Source organism: Sceloporus occidentalis, unplaced genomic scaffold, assembly GCF_023333645.1.
Source record: "Sceloporus occidentalis isolate IW3139 unplaced genomic scaffold, rSceOcc1.0.p SCAF_4, whole genome shotgun sequence".
NCBI classification, from domain to species: Eukaryota; Metazoa; Chordata; class Lepidosauria; order Squamata; family Phrynosomatidae; genus Sceloporus; species Sceloporus occidentalis.
In genome coordinates, this window is record NW_028316984.1 from 204,437,212 (window position 1) to 204,452,620 (window position 15,409).

Sequence of the window (15,409 nt, forward strand, 5' to 3'; positions counted from 1 at the left end):
CTGCCTCTCTCTTCTGTCGGCTGAGATGGAGCCCTTGGGGACAACCGCCGTTCTTCTGATCGTCTGTATCTCCTGCTTCCTCCTCTCTGCCATCTGGAAGAGCGAGACTTGGAGGAAAGGGAAGCTGCCTCCTGGACCGACTCCGATGCCCATCATCGGGAATGCCCTGCAGCTGAAGACCAACCACTTGGATCACGTTCTCCATACGGCAAGTGGACAAGAGTCGAGGCCATCATTTGTTTGTTTGTTTGTTTGTTTGTTTGTATCCCGCTCTTTTCCCAGGACTGGGACATGATCTCTTGGAATAATACACTCCTAGAGTAGGAAGAGATCCCAGGGCTATCCAGTCCAACCCTGATGAGAGGGCATCAGCAGACAGGTGCATGAACGATTTCTGACCATCACATCGGATGACAGAATTGGGGGCATACTTATCAAATTTGCAGATGACACCAAATTAGGAGGAATAGCTAATACTCCAGAGGACAGGATCAAAATTCAGAATGACCTGAACAGACTAGAAAGCTGGGCCAAAGCTAACAAAATGAAATTCAACAGGGAGAAATGTAAGGTACTGCATTTAGGAAGAAAGAAAGAATGAAATGCACAGGTATAGGATTACGGGGGAGACCTGGCTGAACGAGAGACTTATACGTGTGAAAGGGATCTAGGAGTCCAAGTAGACCTCAAGATGAACATGAGTCAACAGTGTGATGCGGCAGCTAACAAGGCCAATGCGATTCTAGGCTGCATCAATAGAAGTATAGTGCCTAGATCAAGGGAAGTAATAGTGCCACTCTGGCCCTTTACAGACGGACACCCTAGTACGTACTCTGTATGTACAAGGGTTGCCTCGGGGCGTCTCTTCTAGACACCCCCAACCCTAGTACTGTAATTTTATTCTGTTTTTAACATGGTGTATTTTTAATGATATTTTATGATGTTGATACTGTTGTAGATTGTACAATGTTTTGTACCCTTGTTGTAACCCGCTTTGATCTCCTTTTGGAAAAGCGGGCTATAAATAAACAGTATTATTATTATTAGTAGTAGTACGTACAGAGTACGTACAAAATGGCGGCACCCATTCTACATAGGCGCTGCCATTATGATGTCACAGCCGTGCGGCCTCCAAACGGAGTGGTGCAGTGATGTCCTGGCACTGCGGAAGGGCGCCTATGGCGCCCTTTCCACAGTGCTGGAAGGAGCTCCATTTTGGAGCTCCTTCTTGGTTTTGTGTCGCTGGCGCAGCCTTTACATGGCTGCGCCAATGACACAAAGGAGAAAGGGGCCAAGTGGCCCCTTTCTCCCTTTCCCCGCTGTGTTGGGCTTTCCTTGAGGCTAGAAGCCCCAAGGACACCCCTTTACAGGCTGCGGGGAAGCGGCTAAAGGCCTTTTGCCGCTTCTGCACGGCCTGGAAAAGTGGCGGATCGGGGCCTCAGGGCTGCCGCTGTGGCAGCTGAGGCCCCAATCCGTCGGGAAAAGGGGTGGGTACAGGCTGCCCCAAAGGAGCAGTCTGTAAACTGTTCTGCTTTGGTCAGGCCCCACCTGGAATACTGTTTTCAGTTCTGGGCACCACAATTCAAAAAGGACATTGAGAAACTGGAGCCATGTGTCCAAAGGAGGGAGACCAAAATGGGGAAGGGTCTGGAAACCATGTCCTATGAGGAACAACTGAGGGAGCTGGGGATGTTTAGCATGGAGAAGAGAAGGTTAAGAGGTGATATAATAGCCCTGTTTAAATATTTGAAGGGATGTCATATTCAGGAGGAAGCAAGCTTGTTTTCTGCTGCTCCAGAGAATGGGATATGGAGCAATGGGTTCAAACTACAGGAAAAGAGATTTCACCTCAACATTAGGAGGAATCTTTTGACAGTAAGGGCAGTCTGATGGTGGAACACACTCCTTCCTTGGAAATTTTGGTGGAGTCTCCTTCATTGGAGGTCTTTAAACAGAGGCTGGATGGCCATCTGTCAATGGGGATGCTTTGATTGTGATTTTCAGCATGGTTCTATGATTCTATGATTATGTGCAGGACCTTGAAGAAAGTGCATCAGCAGACAGATGCATGAACCATTTCTGACCATGTATTGATGACCACCCAGTAATGTGCTGCTTTCTTTATCTTTCTCTCTTATATGCCTGTCTCTTTCCAGCTCAGTGAGAAGTATGGCCCTGTGTTCACACTGCATTTTGGCGCAGAGCGTGTCGTGGTGCTCTATGGCTACGAAGCTGTCAAGGAAGCCCTGATAGACCAGGCTGATGAATTTGCAAGCAGGGGGCACCTGCCATTAATGGAGAAATACGGCAAAGGGAAAGGTATCTTGCGGCGTTTGCTGGTTGGATCGGCTGGGAGTTGCACCACTGCAATACAATACAAGTGGAGCCCTGATGGGATATTTGTGACGTTTTTGGGTCCAGAACTATGGAAAAGATTAAAAGAGAATTTGGAAAAGAAGATAAGGAAAAGGTGATAAGGAAAAGGATATCGAGACAGAGGTCAAGGACAGAGTTATATAATGTGTTAGAAAAGTGACTATGCTATTCTGTGTATATATAAAGAGAAGGCGACATTTGGGTAGTTGTATATTTAGGCAGGAGGGAAATACAGAAGGGATAATAATGATAAAAATATGTCTATCAAAAAGGGGAGCCGGTGCAGGGGAAATTGCTGAATAATTCAATGATGTGAATGGTAATAATCCCAGTTTAATGAGGATATGTCTGACTTAGAAGAAAGAATTGCAGAAAAATATATGAGACGATGATAATTAAGATTACTTAAGGAATAGTACTAGCAACCACTTTGCATTTTGGAAGTTTCCCTTTTAAACTGTGTTTATGTTAGTTTAGATGTAGTAATTGTCTTTGCATTTATGTTTGTCTGAATGAGTTTTAATAGTAATAAAGAGGTTTCTTAAAAAATTAAAATAAAAGTGGAGTCAGAAACACTAAGATGAAAGTGTGGGAGAATCAATAGAGAAAACTCAAAATGGTTATGAATTACAGAATGGTTGACACAATACCTGCCCAAACTGGAGGTCTCCAGGGGAGGGGTCTCCATCATCCCTACCTGTCTGAGGCTTTCTGCCTGGCTCTGGGACAGTCAGTGTGCTGCAGTGGTTGGAGCATTGCTATACAACTCTGGAAGACCATGGTTCAAATCCCTGCTCCTTCATGGAAACCCCTTGCCCAGCTGTCTCCCCACTTCAACTAACAGATATGATCTTGGATGCCGTTCCGGTGGAACCTCAGGACTCACCTGAAGGCATTGTCTATAGTCTCTAGATCAAGGAAAGAAATAGTGCCACTGTATTCTGCTTTGGTAAGGCCTCAGCTGGAATAATACTGTGTCCAGTTCTGGGCACCAAAATTCAAAAAGGATGTTGAGAAACTGTAGCCATGTGTCCAAAGGAGGGAGACTAAAAGGGTGAAGGGTCTGGAAACCATCAAGCCTTATGAGGAGAGACTTAAGGAGCTGGGGATGTTTACCTGGAGAAGAGAAGGCTAAGAGGTGATATGAGAGCCCTGTTTAAATACTTGAAGGGATGTCATATTGAGGAAGGAGCAAGCTTGTTTTCTGCTGCTCCAGAGACTAGGACACAATGGAGCAATGGATGCAAACTACCGGAAAAGAGAATCCAGCTCAACATTAGGAAGAACTTCCTGACAGCAAGGGCTGTTCGACAGTGGAACAAACTCCTTTGGAGAATTTGGCCAGGTCTCCTTCCTTAGAGGTCTTTAAACAGAGGCTGGATGGTCATCTGTCAATGGGGATGCTTTGATTAAGGGTTCCTGCATGGCAGAAGGGATTTGGACTGGATGGCCCTTGTGGTCTCTTTCAACTCTAGGATTCTATCATTCTAATTGTCCTGTTTCACATCAGTTTGTGGTCCAACACTCAAACCACTTCTCCATGCTGGCTTTCCAACCAATGGTGCTACCCCTAAACCAACCTTTGCAACCTGGCAGTGCCCTGACCAAAGGATTTTGAGGGAGGGAAGATCTGGACACATGCCAATGACTCCTGCAGGGCTCTCCCAGTTACTGAGAGAGGCAAGACCCCAAGAAGTACCCACCAGTGCTACCACTACCGCCACTGCCGATTTCTGGGGTCCCACTTACAATAATTCACAATTGTAAATGTGAATCCTTAGCCGTTGTAAGATCACATGTCCAGGTTGTGACCTTATGATGACTGCCCAACAGGATGCCTGCTGATATTGGAAATGATGTTTCTCTTGCCACAGTTTGGAGAGTTACTCTCTTCCTTTCCCAGGGATCATCTTCAGCAACGGAGAGACCTGGAAGCAGCTCCGGCGCTTCGCCCTGACCACCCTCCGCAACTTTGGGATGGGGAAGAAAAGCATCGAGGAGAGGATCCAAGAGGAAGCCCAGTATCTCCTGGAACAGTTGCGAAACACTAAAGGTATGTGGATTGGGTAGGGATGAGTTATTTCCATATTAATCTGTGCATTGTTCTGTTGCTGAACGGCAAGGTCTCAGGATATGCAAAGAGGATTTGTGTCTGTTAGATTAGAGACCCATTGCCTGCTGGGAAAACCCCTGACTCTGGGTGGTTTTCATTTGCATTTTGCTGGGTATTGATTTTGGTGTTTTTTAGGAATGGTAACCAAACTTTGCTCACTTTTAGGGTTTCATCTTTCCTGTTGAAGTTGTCCAGGTGTTTGCACAAGCAAGCCATTGAAATCCACAAACACCTGGGCAATTTCAACAGGAAAGACTAAAGCCTTTGGCTACCAGTCCTGAAAAACAGCAAATTCAGGACTCAGCAAAATGCAAAGGAGAAAGCACCATCAGGGTCAAGGGGACTCCCAGCAGACAATGGTCACTAATTATGCAGACACCAATCCTCTTTGTATATCCTCCCACCCAGAGGCCTTGCCATTCAACAACAGAACAAGACACAGATTTACATGGAAATCACTCCTCCCAACCTAGAGTCACACAGTATATATATTCCCACTCTCTTCCATGCCAGCATTCTCTGAAGATGCCAAAGCCACAGATGCTGGCGAAATGTCAGGAATAAACTCTTCTAGAACATGGCCACAGAGCCCAAAACCCCCACAAAAATCCATGGATCTACAGTGTTGGTTCTGGGGTGATCTGGGTACCATTTGACCACATGCAGTGAGAGATGCTGGAACCCGTCAGCTAAAGGTCTGGGAGGCTTCCATCTTCCGAGGGCAACCTGGAAGATGGATTTCCTACCAAGAAAGGTCATTTGATAATGGTGATGGGTTGGCAGGCCTTGGTGAGGCCTGAACGTGGAGCCAGTTCAAGGTCCAGAAGGATTTTTGTGTGTGTGTTTGGTCCTTCCAGAGCAGCCCTTCGACCCCACCTTCCTCCTCAACTGCGCTCCTTCCAATATCATCTGCTCCATCGTCTTTGGAAAGCACTTTGACTATGATGATGAGAAGTTTCTAGGAATTATAGGCTTAATGAATGACAACTTTGAGATCCTTAGCTCTCCTTGGGGTCAGGTAGGTCCTTTGCCATACAGAAAACAAACTCCTGTGTTTTATTGGTTTTATGTATTGCTTCCTTACACTATGTATTATTGGGAGGGAGGACAACAGAGTTTTGCAATCTATATTTAGGCTATTAGAGAAGCGTAGACGTTGGAGACACTAGGAGTCTATGGGGAACTGGAACCAACTTTTCTACATAGGAAGATAGTGTGCATTTCTGTATAGAAAACACACTTATATTTATGCGTGGACAGAGACCTAACAATGCACAAACAGCAGTTGGAAACTGTCTAGAAAGCTTGGGAAAGTACTGTGGGGATGCTTTGTCCACGTTTATTTAATCTCTATTGTCATCCTACCAAAGAGATGAGGCACCTTTTCTCCATCCTTGGACATAAAGGACCTCCCTTGCTCTCCTGATGGTGAAGCTCAATCTGTTTCTTCTTCCTTCCTTCCTAGCTCTACAACATCTTCCCTTCCGTAATGGACTTCATCCCTGGGCCTCATCACAGAGTGGATGCAAATGTCAGAAAGGCCATAGAGTTTGTTTTAGAAGAAGCCAAGGAGCACAAGGACACCCTGGACCCCAGCTCCCCTCGCGATTTCATCGACTGCTTCTACATTAAAATGGACCAGGTAAGACCAAGGCATGGGCTCCTGAAGGTGGGAAGAGAGCCTGGTGCCTTGGCACTCCTTAGGAGGATTTGTCTCCTGGGCTGACCCTCTAAATCATCCCCTTTGTGCCCTTAAAATGCTCTGTTGCCTGCAGTGATTTACTCCGCACTCAGTGATTGCAGTTCGGTTCAGTTGTCAGCATTCTCCTTCAGTGATATTTGTGGTCCATCCTGATTTTGTTAGACACAACCTGCTTTTCTTCCTCATTGGAAATGCTTGCAATTCTGCAACGGCTTTTGGCAGACAACAGACAAGTCCTTCAAAGTCATTTTGTTTACCCTCCCAGGTTTTTTAGCTGCATGGACACATTTTTCCTCCACCAGCTGTAATAATAGAACCATACAGCTGGAAGAGACCCCAAGAAGGGCCATCCAGTACAACACCATTCTGCCATGCAGGAACTCTCTTTCAAAGCATCCCCGACAGATGGCCATCCAGCCTCTGCTTAAAGACATTCGAAGAAGGAGATTCCTACAAAACCTCCAAGGGAGTGTGTTCCACTGTCGAACAGCCTTTACTGTCAGGAAGTTCCTCCTAATGTTGAGCTGGAATCTCTTTTCCTGTAGTTGCATCCATTGTTCCGTGTTCTAGTCTCTGGAGCAGGGGTCCTCAAACTCTGGCCCTCCAGATGTTTTGAACTTCAGTTCCAGAATCCCAGTTCATTGGCCAAGCTGTCAGGGAGGGCATTATGAGGTAGGAAGGAAATTTGCATGTGGGTGGTGATTGGCTGAGGCTTCTGGGAGATGAAGTCCAAAACACCTGGAGGGCCGGAGTTTGAGGACCCCTATTCTGGAGCAGCAGAAAACAAGCTTGCTCCCTCCTCAATATGGCATCCTTTCAAGTATTTAAACAGGGCTCTCATATCACCTCTTAACCGTCTCTTCTCCAGGCTAAACATCCCCAGCTCCCTCAGTCTCTCCTCAAAGGGCTTTATCATAGAATCATGATTTCCAGATGTAAAAAGTTATTCCTAATGTTGAGCCGGAATCTCTTTTCCTGTAGCTTCCATCCGTTGTTGTGGTTCTTTCTTCTCTGGAGCAGCAGAAAACAAGCTTGCTCCAGCATCAATGTGACGTCCCTTCAAATATTTTAACAGGGCTAATCTTTGGCATTTGTTATATTTTTCCCTTATTATAATGGACTGAATGAATTTAAATTGACTCCACTATTGCTGATGCATATTTCTCCAGGAAAAAAACAGTGAGGCCTCTGAGTTCACAATGGAAAACTTGCTTATCTCGGCCGTTGACTTATTTGGGGCAGGAACAGAAACGACCAGCAGCACTCTCAGATACGGGCTCCTGATCCTCCAGAAATACCCAGAGATAGAAGGTAAAACACATGTGGCTCCCATAGTCTTCTTCTCATCTCTCCGTTTCTCCAGCTGAATTCCCATTTAACTGCTCTGGGTGGCTCCAGGTATAAGATATCTTATATAACCAGATATACGGATGTGTGTGTGTATGTGTGTGTGTATCCAGATGTAATTATTTTCATGCAAGGCCTAGTAATTTCAACCCCCTTGCTCTTTCTCAGTCAGATCACCAGGGCTTCTCTGCCATGTTCACACTCATTTTCATATTTTGGATAAATACCAGACTTCCCTACAAAGGCCTCATTCCCACTTAATTTGGTTACCAGAGAATTTGGTCTCCGATCTGAATTGATGAATTGGTTCAGCAGCAGAGTGTGGTTCACACTGTAATTAACTGAATCTGGTAACCGAATTAAGTGGGAATTGCAGCTAGGGAGCAGGGCCAGAAAGTTGCACCACAAGAGGAAGGAGCAGCCACCGGGCCACTGGGTAGGAAGGCCTGGCACACTGTCCATGCTTCCAGGGAGCCAAAAGGCACATTGGGAAGTTGTGCAAAGGCAGGGATGAGCAGGCCCAAAATGGGGCAGGAAGGCCTGGCGCCGCCTGTGCCGCGCAGATGGTCAGCCAAAAGGCAAGCAGGACGGTTGCGCAAATGGCTGGAACCAGCAGGCACTGATACGGGGCAGGAGGGCCTGGCAAGCTAGCCATGCTGCAAGAGGGTAATAACATAATGCGGGAGACACGGCTGGAGAGGCAAACACCCCGAGAATAGCCCATGGCAAGGTCAAAAGCGCAAGCAAGAACCTGAGCCAGCCAGCCAGAGCATAATCACCCAAGCCCAGATTCAAATCTGCACCGGGTTCCACTTGCTCAGATTTGCTTTACAGAAAAAGATGCGGGAAAAATCAGTGTCTTTTTGACAAAGGTTAAATGGACCTAAAGCATACCCCCCCCCCCCCTTTTCGGAATTGCTTCAGTGATTCAGATCAAGTAGGAACCAGGGTCGTTTGAATCAGACTGAACCAATTCACGATCTGGTTCAAAAGGTAGTGGGACTGTAAATCTCTTTACTCATTCTGTGCTAAGTTCCCCTATTCTGTCCTCTGCTCCATTATCCTCAAGTTGAGCTCCCTTTTCCTTTTCTGAGAAGACTGAGGCAAAGAAGGTCTTGAGTAATTCTGCCTTTTCTCTGTCTTCTGTTAGCATTTTGCCATCTTTTCCACGCAGTGAACCTACCGTTTCCTTCTTCTTCCTTTTGCTGCGGACATATCCAAAAAAGCCCTTTTTGTTGTTCTTAATCTCTCTAGCAAGCCTGAGTTCGTTCTGCGCTTTAGCTTTTCTGACTTTACCCTACAAATGCCTGCTATTTCTTTGAATTCCTCTTTGGTGATTTCCCCATTTTCCCCAGGAAACAAAAGAGCAGTGTCCCTTGTGGTCTCTTCCAACTCTATGATTCTATCATTCTACCTGGGATCATAGAATCATAGACTCAAATAATCATAGAGTTGGAAGAGACCTCAAAGAGCCATCTAGTCCAATCTGCTGCCATGCAGGAACTCACAATCTAAGCACACACTCCCAAGCCACTTGTGTTGCTTCGCAATGGATCACAATAGATCAAACCTCTCATGGGGTTTGCATGACTTCTCTGATGATTTTTGGATGTTTTTTGCTTGACACTCAACTTCCTCTCACAACAGGAAAAGTGCAAGAAGAGATTGACCGGGTGGTTGGTCGCTCAAGAAGGCCTTGCATGGCTGACCGCGGACACATGCCTTACACGGATGCCGTCATCCACGAGATCCAGAGGTTCATCTCTCTCATCCCGCTGAGTCTCCCTCATGCGGTGGCCAAGGACATGCCATTCAGAGAATATGTCATCCCCAAGGTATGTTCCCTGTTTATGCTTTGAGAACTCAAAGTGGTTCCTCTATAAAGATGGAATTGGCTATGGCTCATAAAGCTCTCCCTTCAGGTTTTCCAGGCTTGAGCAGGTTCACATGGGAAAAGATCATCCAAACTATTGAGGGCTTTGTGGGTCAAAAGCAGTCCTTTCAACCAGGCCTGGAAAAAGAGGGACAGATATTCCCACCAAGAGGTGGAAGGAGCTGTGGCATGAACTTATATGGAAGCTTTGGGCCTCAGGTAGGGTTGCCATAACCCGGCTGCAACCGGGTTTTTCCCGGTTTTGGCGGCACCTGCCCGGTCACGGCACGGGTGCTGCCAAAAACCGGGAAAAGCCCGGTTGCAGCGGGGTTGCGGAGTAACCCAGGGGGCCTCGCTGCCCTCCTCCTCCTCCACCGCGCATGGCCGCGCAGAGGAAAAGGAGGGCAGCGAGGCCTGGGGCGGAGGAGGCTGCAGGGAGGCTGCGCCTCTTGGGCGCAGCCGCGCCAACCTCCCCTCCTCCCTGCAGCCTCCTCCCTCCTTCCTGGCCTCCGCGGAGGCCAGGAAGGAGGCGAGGCCCCGGCGATCACCGGCAGCCTCGCGCCTTCCTCCTCGGCCTCTGTGGAGGCCGGGGAAGGAAGGGAGGCCCCGGCGAACGCGCGAGGCCTGGCCCTTCCTCCTCGGCCTCTGCAGAGGCCGGGGAAGGGAGGGAGGCCCCGATCGCGGCAAGGCCCGGGGCCCAGGTGGGGAGGGAAAGCCTCCTTAAGTGGAGGCTTTCCCTCGCCACTTGGCCTCCGCGGAAAAAAGTAGGACAAAACTTTCAAACGTAGGACACATTTTTCTGTGTCCTACATTTGAAAATGTTGTCCTACATTTTCCCGTTTTGGAGGTCCGGAGTTATGGCAACCCTAGCCTCAGGTGTTCACTGCCATTGTCACATTCCTAAACCAAACTCTTTCATTGGAATAATACCTCTAAATAAAGAGGATTTCCATCTTCCAGAGAGCTAGCATGATGTAATGGATAGAAAAATAGAATCATAGAATGATAGAGTTGGAAGAGACCGCAAGGGCCATCCAGTCCCACCCCTTTCTGCCATGCAGGAAATCACAATCAAAGCATCCCCGACAGATGGCCATCAGCCTCTGCTTAAAGACCTCCAAGGAGGGAGACTCCATTACACTCCGAGGAAGGATTGTGTTCCACTGTCGGACAGCCCTTATTCTCAGGAAGTTCTTCCTGATGTTGAGGTGGAATCTCTTTTCCTGGAGCTTGCATCCATTGCTCCAGGTCCTATAGAGTCATAGAATTGGAAGAGACCCTAAGGGCTATCCAGTTCAACCCAATTCTGGCATGCAGGAAATTTCAGTCAAAGCCCTCCCTGCGACAGATGAACATCCAGCCTTTGCTTAAAGACTTCCAAAGAAGGGAGTCTCCGCCATTCTTCCAGGGAGCATCTTCTACTGTCAGACAGCTCTTATTGTCAGGAAGTTCCTCTTAATGTTGAGATGTCCTGTTCTCTGGAGCAGCAGAAACCAAGCTTACTCCATGCTCAATGTGACTCCCCTCCAAATACTTAAACAGGGCTATCATATTACCTCTTAACCTTCTCTTCTCCAGGCTAAACATCCCCAGCTCACTCAGTCTTTCCTCATAGGGCTTTAGGGTTTCTAGGCCCTACAACATTTTGGTGGCCCTCCTTTGGAAACGCTGCAGCATCTCCACATCCTTTTTGAATTGTCCAAAACTGGATACCGGATTATTCCAGATGAGGCCTGACCAAAGCAGAATAGAGTGGGATTATTACTTCCCTTGGTCTAGGGACTAAATGTCTATTGATGCGGCCTAGTACTGCATTGGCCTTTTTAGACAGCGAACAAAGAAGCTGCATTTTTCATCAGCACAAATGCAGCAAAGGTACACTCCCACCATCCATTCACAATGTCTACGTAGGTGCCATGAGGCAAACCATCAGAGAACTTTTACTTTCCCAAGTCCTCCTTTGGACTACTCAGGGTAGTGACATCTGCAGAAGCCCTATGAGGAACGACTCAGGGAGCTGGGGATGTTTAGCCTGGAGAAGAGAAGGTTAAGAGGTGATATGAGAGCCCTGTTTATATATTTGAAGGGATGTCATATTCAGGAGGGAACAAGCTTGTTTTCTGCTGCTCCAGAGAACAGGACCCAATGGAACAATGGATGCAAGCTCCAGGAAAAGAGATTCCACCTCAACATCAGGAAGAATTTCCTGAGAATAAGGGCTGTTCGACAGTGGAACACACTCCTTCCTCGGAGTGTAGTGGAGTCTCCCTCCTTGGAGGTCTTTAAGCAGAGGCTGGATGACCATCTGTCGGGGATGCTTTGATTTGGATTTCCTGCATGGCAGAATGGGGTTGGACTGGATGGCCCTTGCGGTCTCTTCCAACTCTATGATTCTATGATCCTATGATTCTATGATTCTTACTGTCAGGAAGGTCTTCCAAAACTAATGGCCTTCTTGGATTCTTTTATCCTCTACAGGGCACCACAATATATCCTGTTCTGACCTCAGTGTTGCATGACAGCAAGGAATTCCCCAACCCCACAAAGTTTGACCCCCAGCATTTTCTGAACAAAGACGGGACCTTCAGGAAGAGCGACTACTTCATGCCCTTTTCCGCAGGTAAAAATGGCCGCCAGACCCACAAGTGGGCAGCACCGACTCTTGGGTGGCTTTTGCAGGGTCTCTATACTTCTTTAATCTACCACAGTTCTACCAATTTAGGCAGGATGTCCTTCTGAAGTTTTGCAACAATTCTCCAGCATTGCATTTCAAATGGCTATATGCATCCTTAACCACCATCACCAATGTTTGCAAGTTATACACATGCAGCAAAGTCAAAGTTAGTAAGGTGTCCCTCTTTTGAAGGAGTCCATGGATATATGCACAGTTAAAGTAGTTTGGATCGTGTCCCACCCTTGAGATTAACTGAAAGAAAGAAGCTGGTAGCATGAGATTTTGGAGATGTTAGTCAACCTCCTCTGATGCATGTTTAGTAAGTAGGCGCAAGTCTAGGAACGCTCTTGCTACCAACTTCTTTCTTTCAGTTAGTTTCAAAGGTGCTACAAGATTCCTTTGCTGACTGATTTTCCAGACTAACATTGCTATATCTCTGAATAGCAGTTTGGAGCCACTTTAATTTCCATGGCTATATCCTACAAAATTCTAGGATTTGTAGGGCTGCATCTACACTGCAGAATTAAGGTAGTTGACACCACTTTAACTGTCATGGTTCAGTCTTATGGAATTCTGGGAGATTGTACTTTGGTCAGATACTCAGCCTTCCCTGGTGAAGAGTTCTGGCGCCACAAACAATGACATAATCCCAGAATTTGAAGGGGTGTCACACTGACGATGGAGAAAACTTGTTTTCTGCTGCTCCAGAGAATAGGACACAATGGAGCAATGTATGCAAGCTCCAGGAAAAGAGATTCTAGCTCAACATTAGGAGGAGCTTCCTGAGAGTAAGGACTGTTTGAATGTGGAACACACTCCTTCAATGGACAGTAGTAGAGTCTCCTTCTTTGGAGATCTTCAAGCAGAGGCTGGATGGCCATCTGTCACAGGGGATGCTCTTCCAACTCTAGTGCTCTATGATTAAATCCATAGGATGGATCCATGGCAAATCAGGTGGTCCCATATTGCATTGGTTCTGTACTGTGGAAGGAGCCTAGGTTGGGCAGAAGAACTCAGGTCCCCCTTCAGGACAACTCTGTCCCACCATCTGATATAATTAAATCTGTCTAGCAAAGAAGAACAAAGTATTGCACTATGGATTCCAAGATATGGAGCTATGGCATTTGGAGTGCTATCCAAATGCTGTAACTGTGAGGTATGGATTCTACCCATGGCTCACTCCTAGGTGTGGCATGTTTCATAGTCTTGATCTGTGCCCAGGGAGATGACAAGGAACTTCACAATGGACCCTGTAACGCCATTTCTCTCCGGAGTGTGCCATAGAATCCCAAGTCCCATTCCCACTTACATTTAAACCAGTTTGCGATTCACCTTTGCTCCATGTTGGTGAATCCATTCCAAAAGGTCCATCATTCCCACTATGAAAGCGGATTTTTTCATAACCCGCTTGTAATTGTTTCCCTTTTTGACATGATTGTCGTCCCCACTAGTTTGCGCCGCTTCAAAATGTATGTCAATCGTCTGAACGCCATCAGTGACGTAAGCGGCAGCCCGGCTTGGGAACTATATTTGAAAAAAAATGATAGAAGATTAGGTTCATTGGTTTTGCAACTACTTGCCTGACTGAGCTGCCGATTGCTGGTTTGCCGCCCGAGTAATTGCAAGTAGTTGCAAAATCAATGGAGAGAATCTTCTATTAATTAAAAAAAAAAGATAATCGTGGGCCCATAGGTTACCCCACAAACACAAAGGCAGCGCTAAGAGGAGAGGGGAATGGTGGCCCTCCCAAAAACTGAGGAGGGATGGTAAAGACCCCTCTGCCATTAGTCCCTTTCCTCCAGAAGGATGCGATTCAGATCCATCATTCCCACTTGTTGAACATGCTCCGGAATCTATTCTTTCCAAAAGAACCGCCAAAGAACTAGTGTCAGGAAAGAGCAGGGTTTTTTTGCATTTGCCTCACTTCATTGCGATTGAAACCGAACACGCTAGGATCAGAACCGGTCTCAAATGGGAACAACGGTCATATAACCTGGTCAGCAACAGTTTAAATCATAGTGGAAATGTGGCCCTAGGATCCTAGAATCCTAGATCTGGAAGAGACCCCAAGGGTCATCCAGTCCAGCCTCCTTCTGCCATGGAGGAAGACACCATCCAAGCCCTGCTTGGGACAGATGACCGTTCAGGCTTTGCTTGAAAAAGTCCCAAGAAGGAGATCCCACCAACCACTGAAGCAGTGTCCTCCCAGTCTTCTCCCCCTCCATAAAACCAATGGAATGGAGGTGGCCTGAGGAAAATCCAGATGTCAGCCTCTGTGCTGCTGTTTTATTAGCAGCAGAGAAAAAAATCTGGAGAGGGTCTGGAGAATATGCTAGAAATGTATAGCAGAAAGGACAAAATGGTGGTCCCTTTGGCTAACTCTCAGTGAAATGGTACCCAAAGTAATTCTGAAGCTTTCTCTGTGATGCACCTTCTTCTCTCTTCCTTCTGGGGCTTCCTTTGCAGGGAAGCGGATCTGCGCAGGAGAAGGCTTGGCCCGCATGGAGCTCTTCCTGTTCTTGACCTCCATCCTCCAGAACTTCAAGCTGAAGCCCCTCACGGACCCCAAGGAGATCGACATCTCTCCCATGCTGAGCAGCGTGGGCAACATCCCCCGGCCCTACCGCCTCTGCGTCGTGCCCCGTTGAGAAGGCCACCATCTCTGGCAGAGGTGCAAATGGGCAGAGAAACTCAGCTTATACTTCTGTTTTAAGAGAAGTTTTCCAGCCCTCCCATTCTGGGCAACAAAAATACATTTGTGTGTTTATGCGCCTTCAAGTTACCTGTCGACTTATGGTGACCCCATGATTTTCACAGTGTTTTCTTCAGCAAGGATTCCTCAGGGGTGGTTTTGCCATTTCTTTCCCGTGAAATATCACCTACAACACCTGGTATTCATTGGTGGTCTTCCATCCAAGGACTAACCAGGACTGACCCTACCTAGCTTCCAAGATCAGACTGGACCTGGTGCCTTCAGGGGTATATTGAGAGTATAGGACATAAAAACTATGGCCTCAAGTGAAAATGTGGTTTTTCATTAAAGACTTTGGGAATAAATTGGTTGTGTCCTCACCTGCATCTCTGTGTGCTTTTCAAATTGTTTTAACTTCTTTACTGCTCAGTATGTTTTGAATAAGTTTCAGTCACTGTGTGATGTAGGATGGTAGCATAGATAGATAGACAGACAGACAGACAGACAGATAGTCTTGTCAGTGTCTTTGAGCTAACCAGCTCCCCAACATTGAAAAGGGACACCAACACCCATTCCCCGCACCTTCTTTTAGGTAACATCTGTGACGCCTGGCTCCCCCGAGATTCCACAGT

At 47.0% G+C, this 15,409-nt stretch overlaps 1 protein-coding gene across 2 annotated transcripts; it reads left to right on the plus strand.

Moving 5' to 3' along the window:
- On the plus strand, nucleotides 1–15,163 carry LOC149315351 (cytochrome P450 2C19-like). Of its 2 annotated transcripts, XM_089523005.1 has the most exons (9): nucleotides 1–208; nucleotides 2,157–2,319; nucleotides 4,280–4,429; nucleotides 5,347–5,507; nucleotides 5,955–6,131; nucleotides 7,361–7,502; nucleotides 9,186–9,373; nucleotides 11,890–12,031; nucleotides 14,552–15,163. In XM_089523005.1, the coding sequence occupies exons 1-9, from the start codon at nucleotides 26–28 to the stop codon at nucleotides 14,731–14,733; spliced, it is 1,488 nt and encodes a 495-aa protein (XP_089379131.1). In that variant the 5' UTR covers nucleotides 1–25; the 3' UTR covers nucleotides 14,734–15,163. The 2 variants fall into 2 exon arrangements, with proteins under 2 accessions (XP_089379131.1, XP_089379130.1); XM_089523004.1 differs by lacking the exon at nucleotides 14,552–15,163 and having other exon boundaries at nucleotides 11,402–11,980.
- The last annotated feature ends 246 nt before the right edge of the window (nucleotides 15,164–15,409 follow it).

Coding starts and splice junctions, on each gene's coding strand:
- LOC149315351 (XM_089523004.1), top strand. CDS start 26: ATGGAGCCCTTGGGGACAACCGCCGTTCTTCTGATCGTCTGTATCTCC. Junction 2,320..4,279: donor GAAATACGGCAAAGGGAAAG/GTATCTTGCGGC, acceptor TTCCTTTCCCAG/GGATCATCTTCAGCAACGGA. Junction 6,132..7,360: donor TCTACATTAAAATGGACCAG/GTAAGACCAAGG, acceptor ATATTTCTCCAG/GAAAAAAACAGTGAGGCCTC.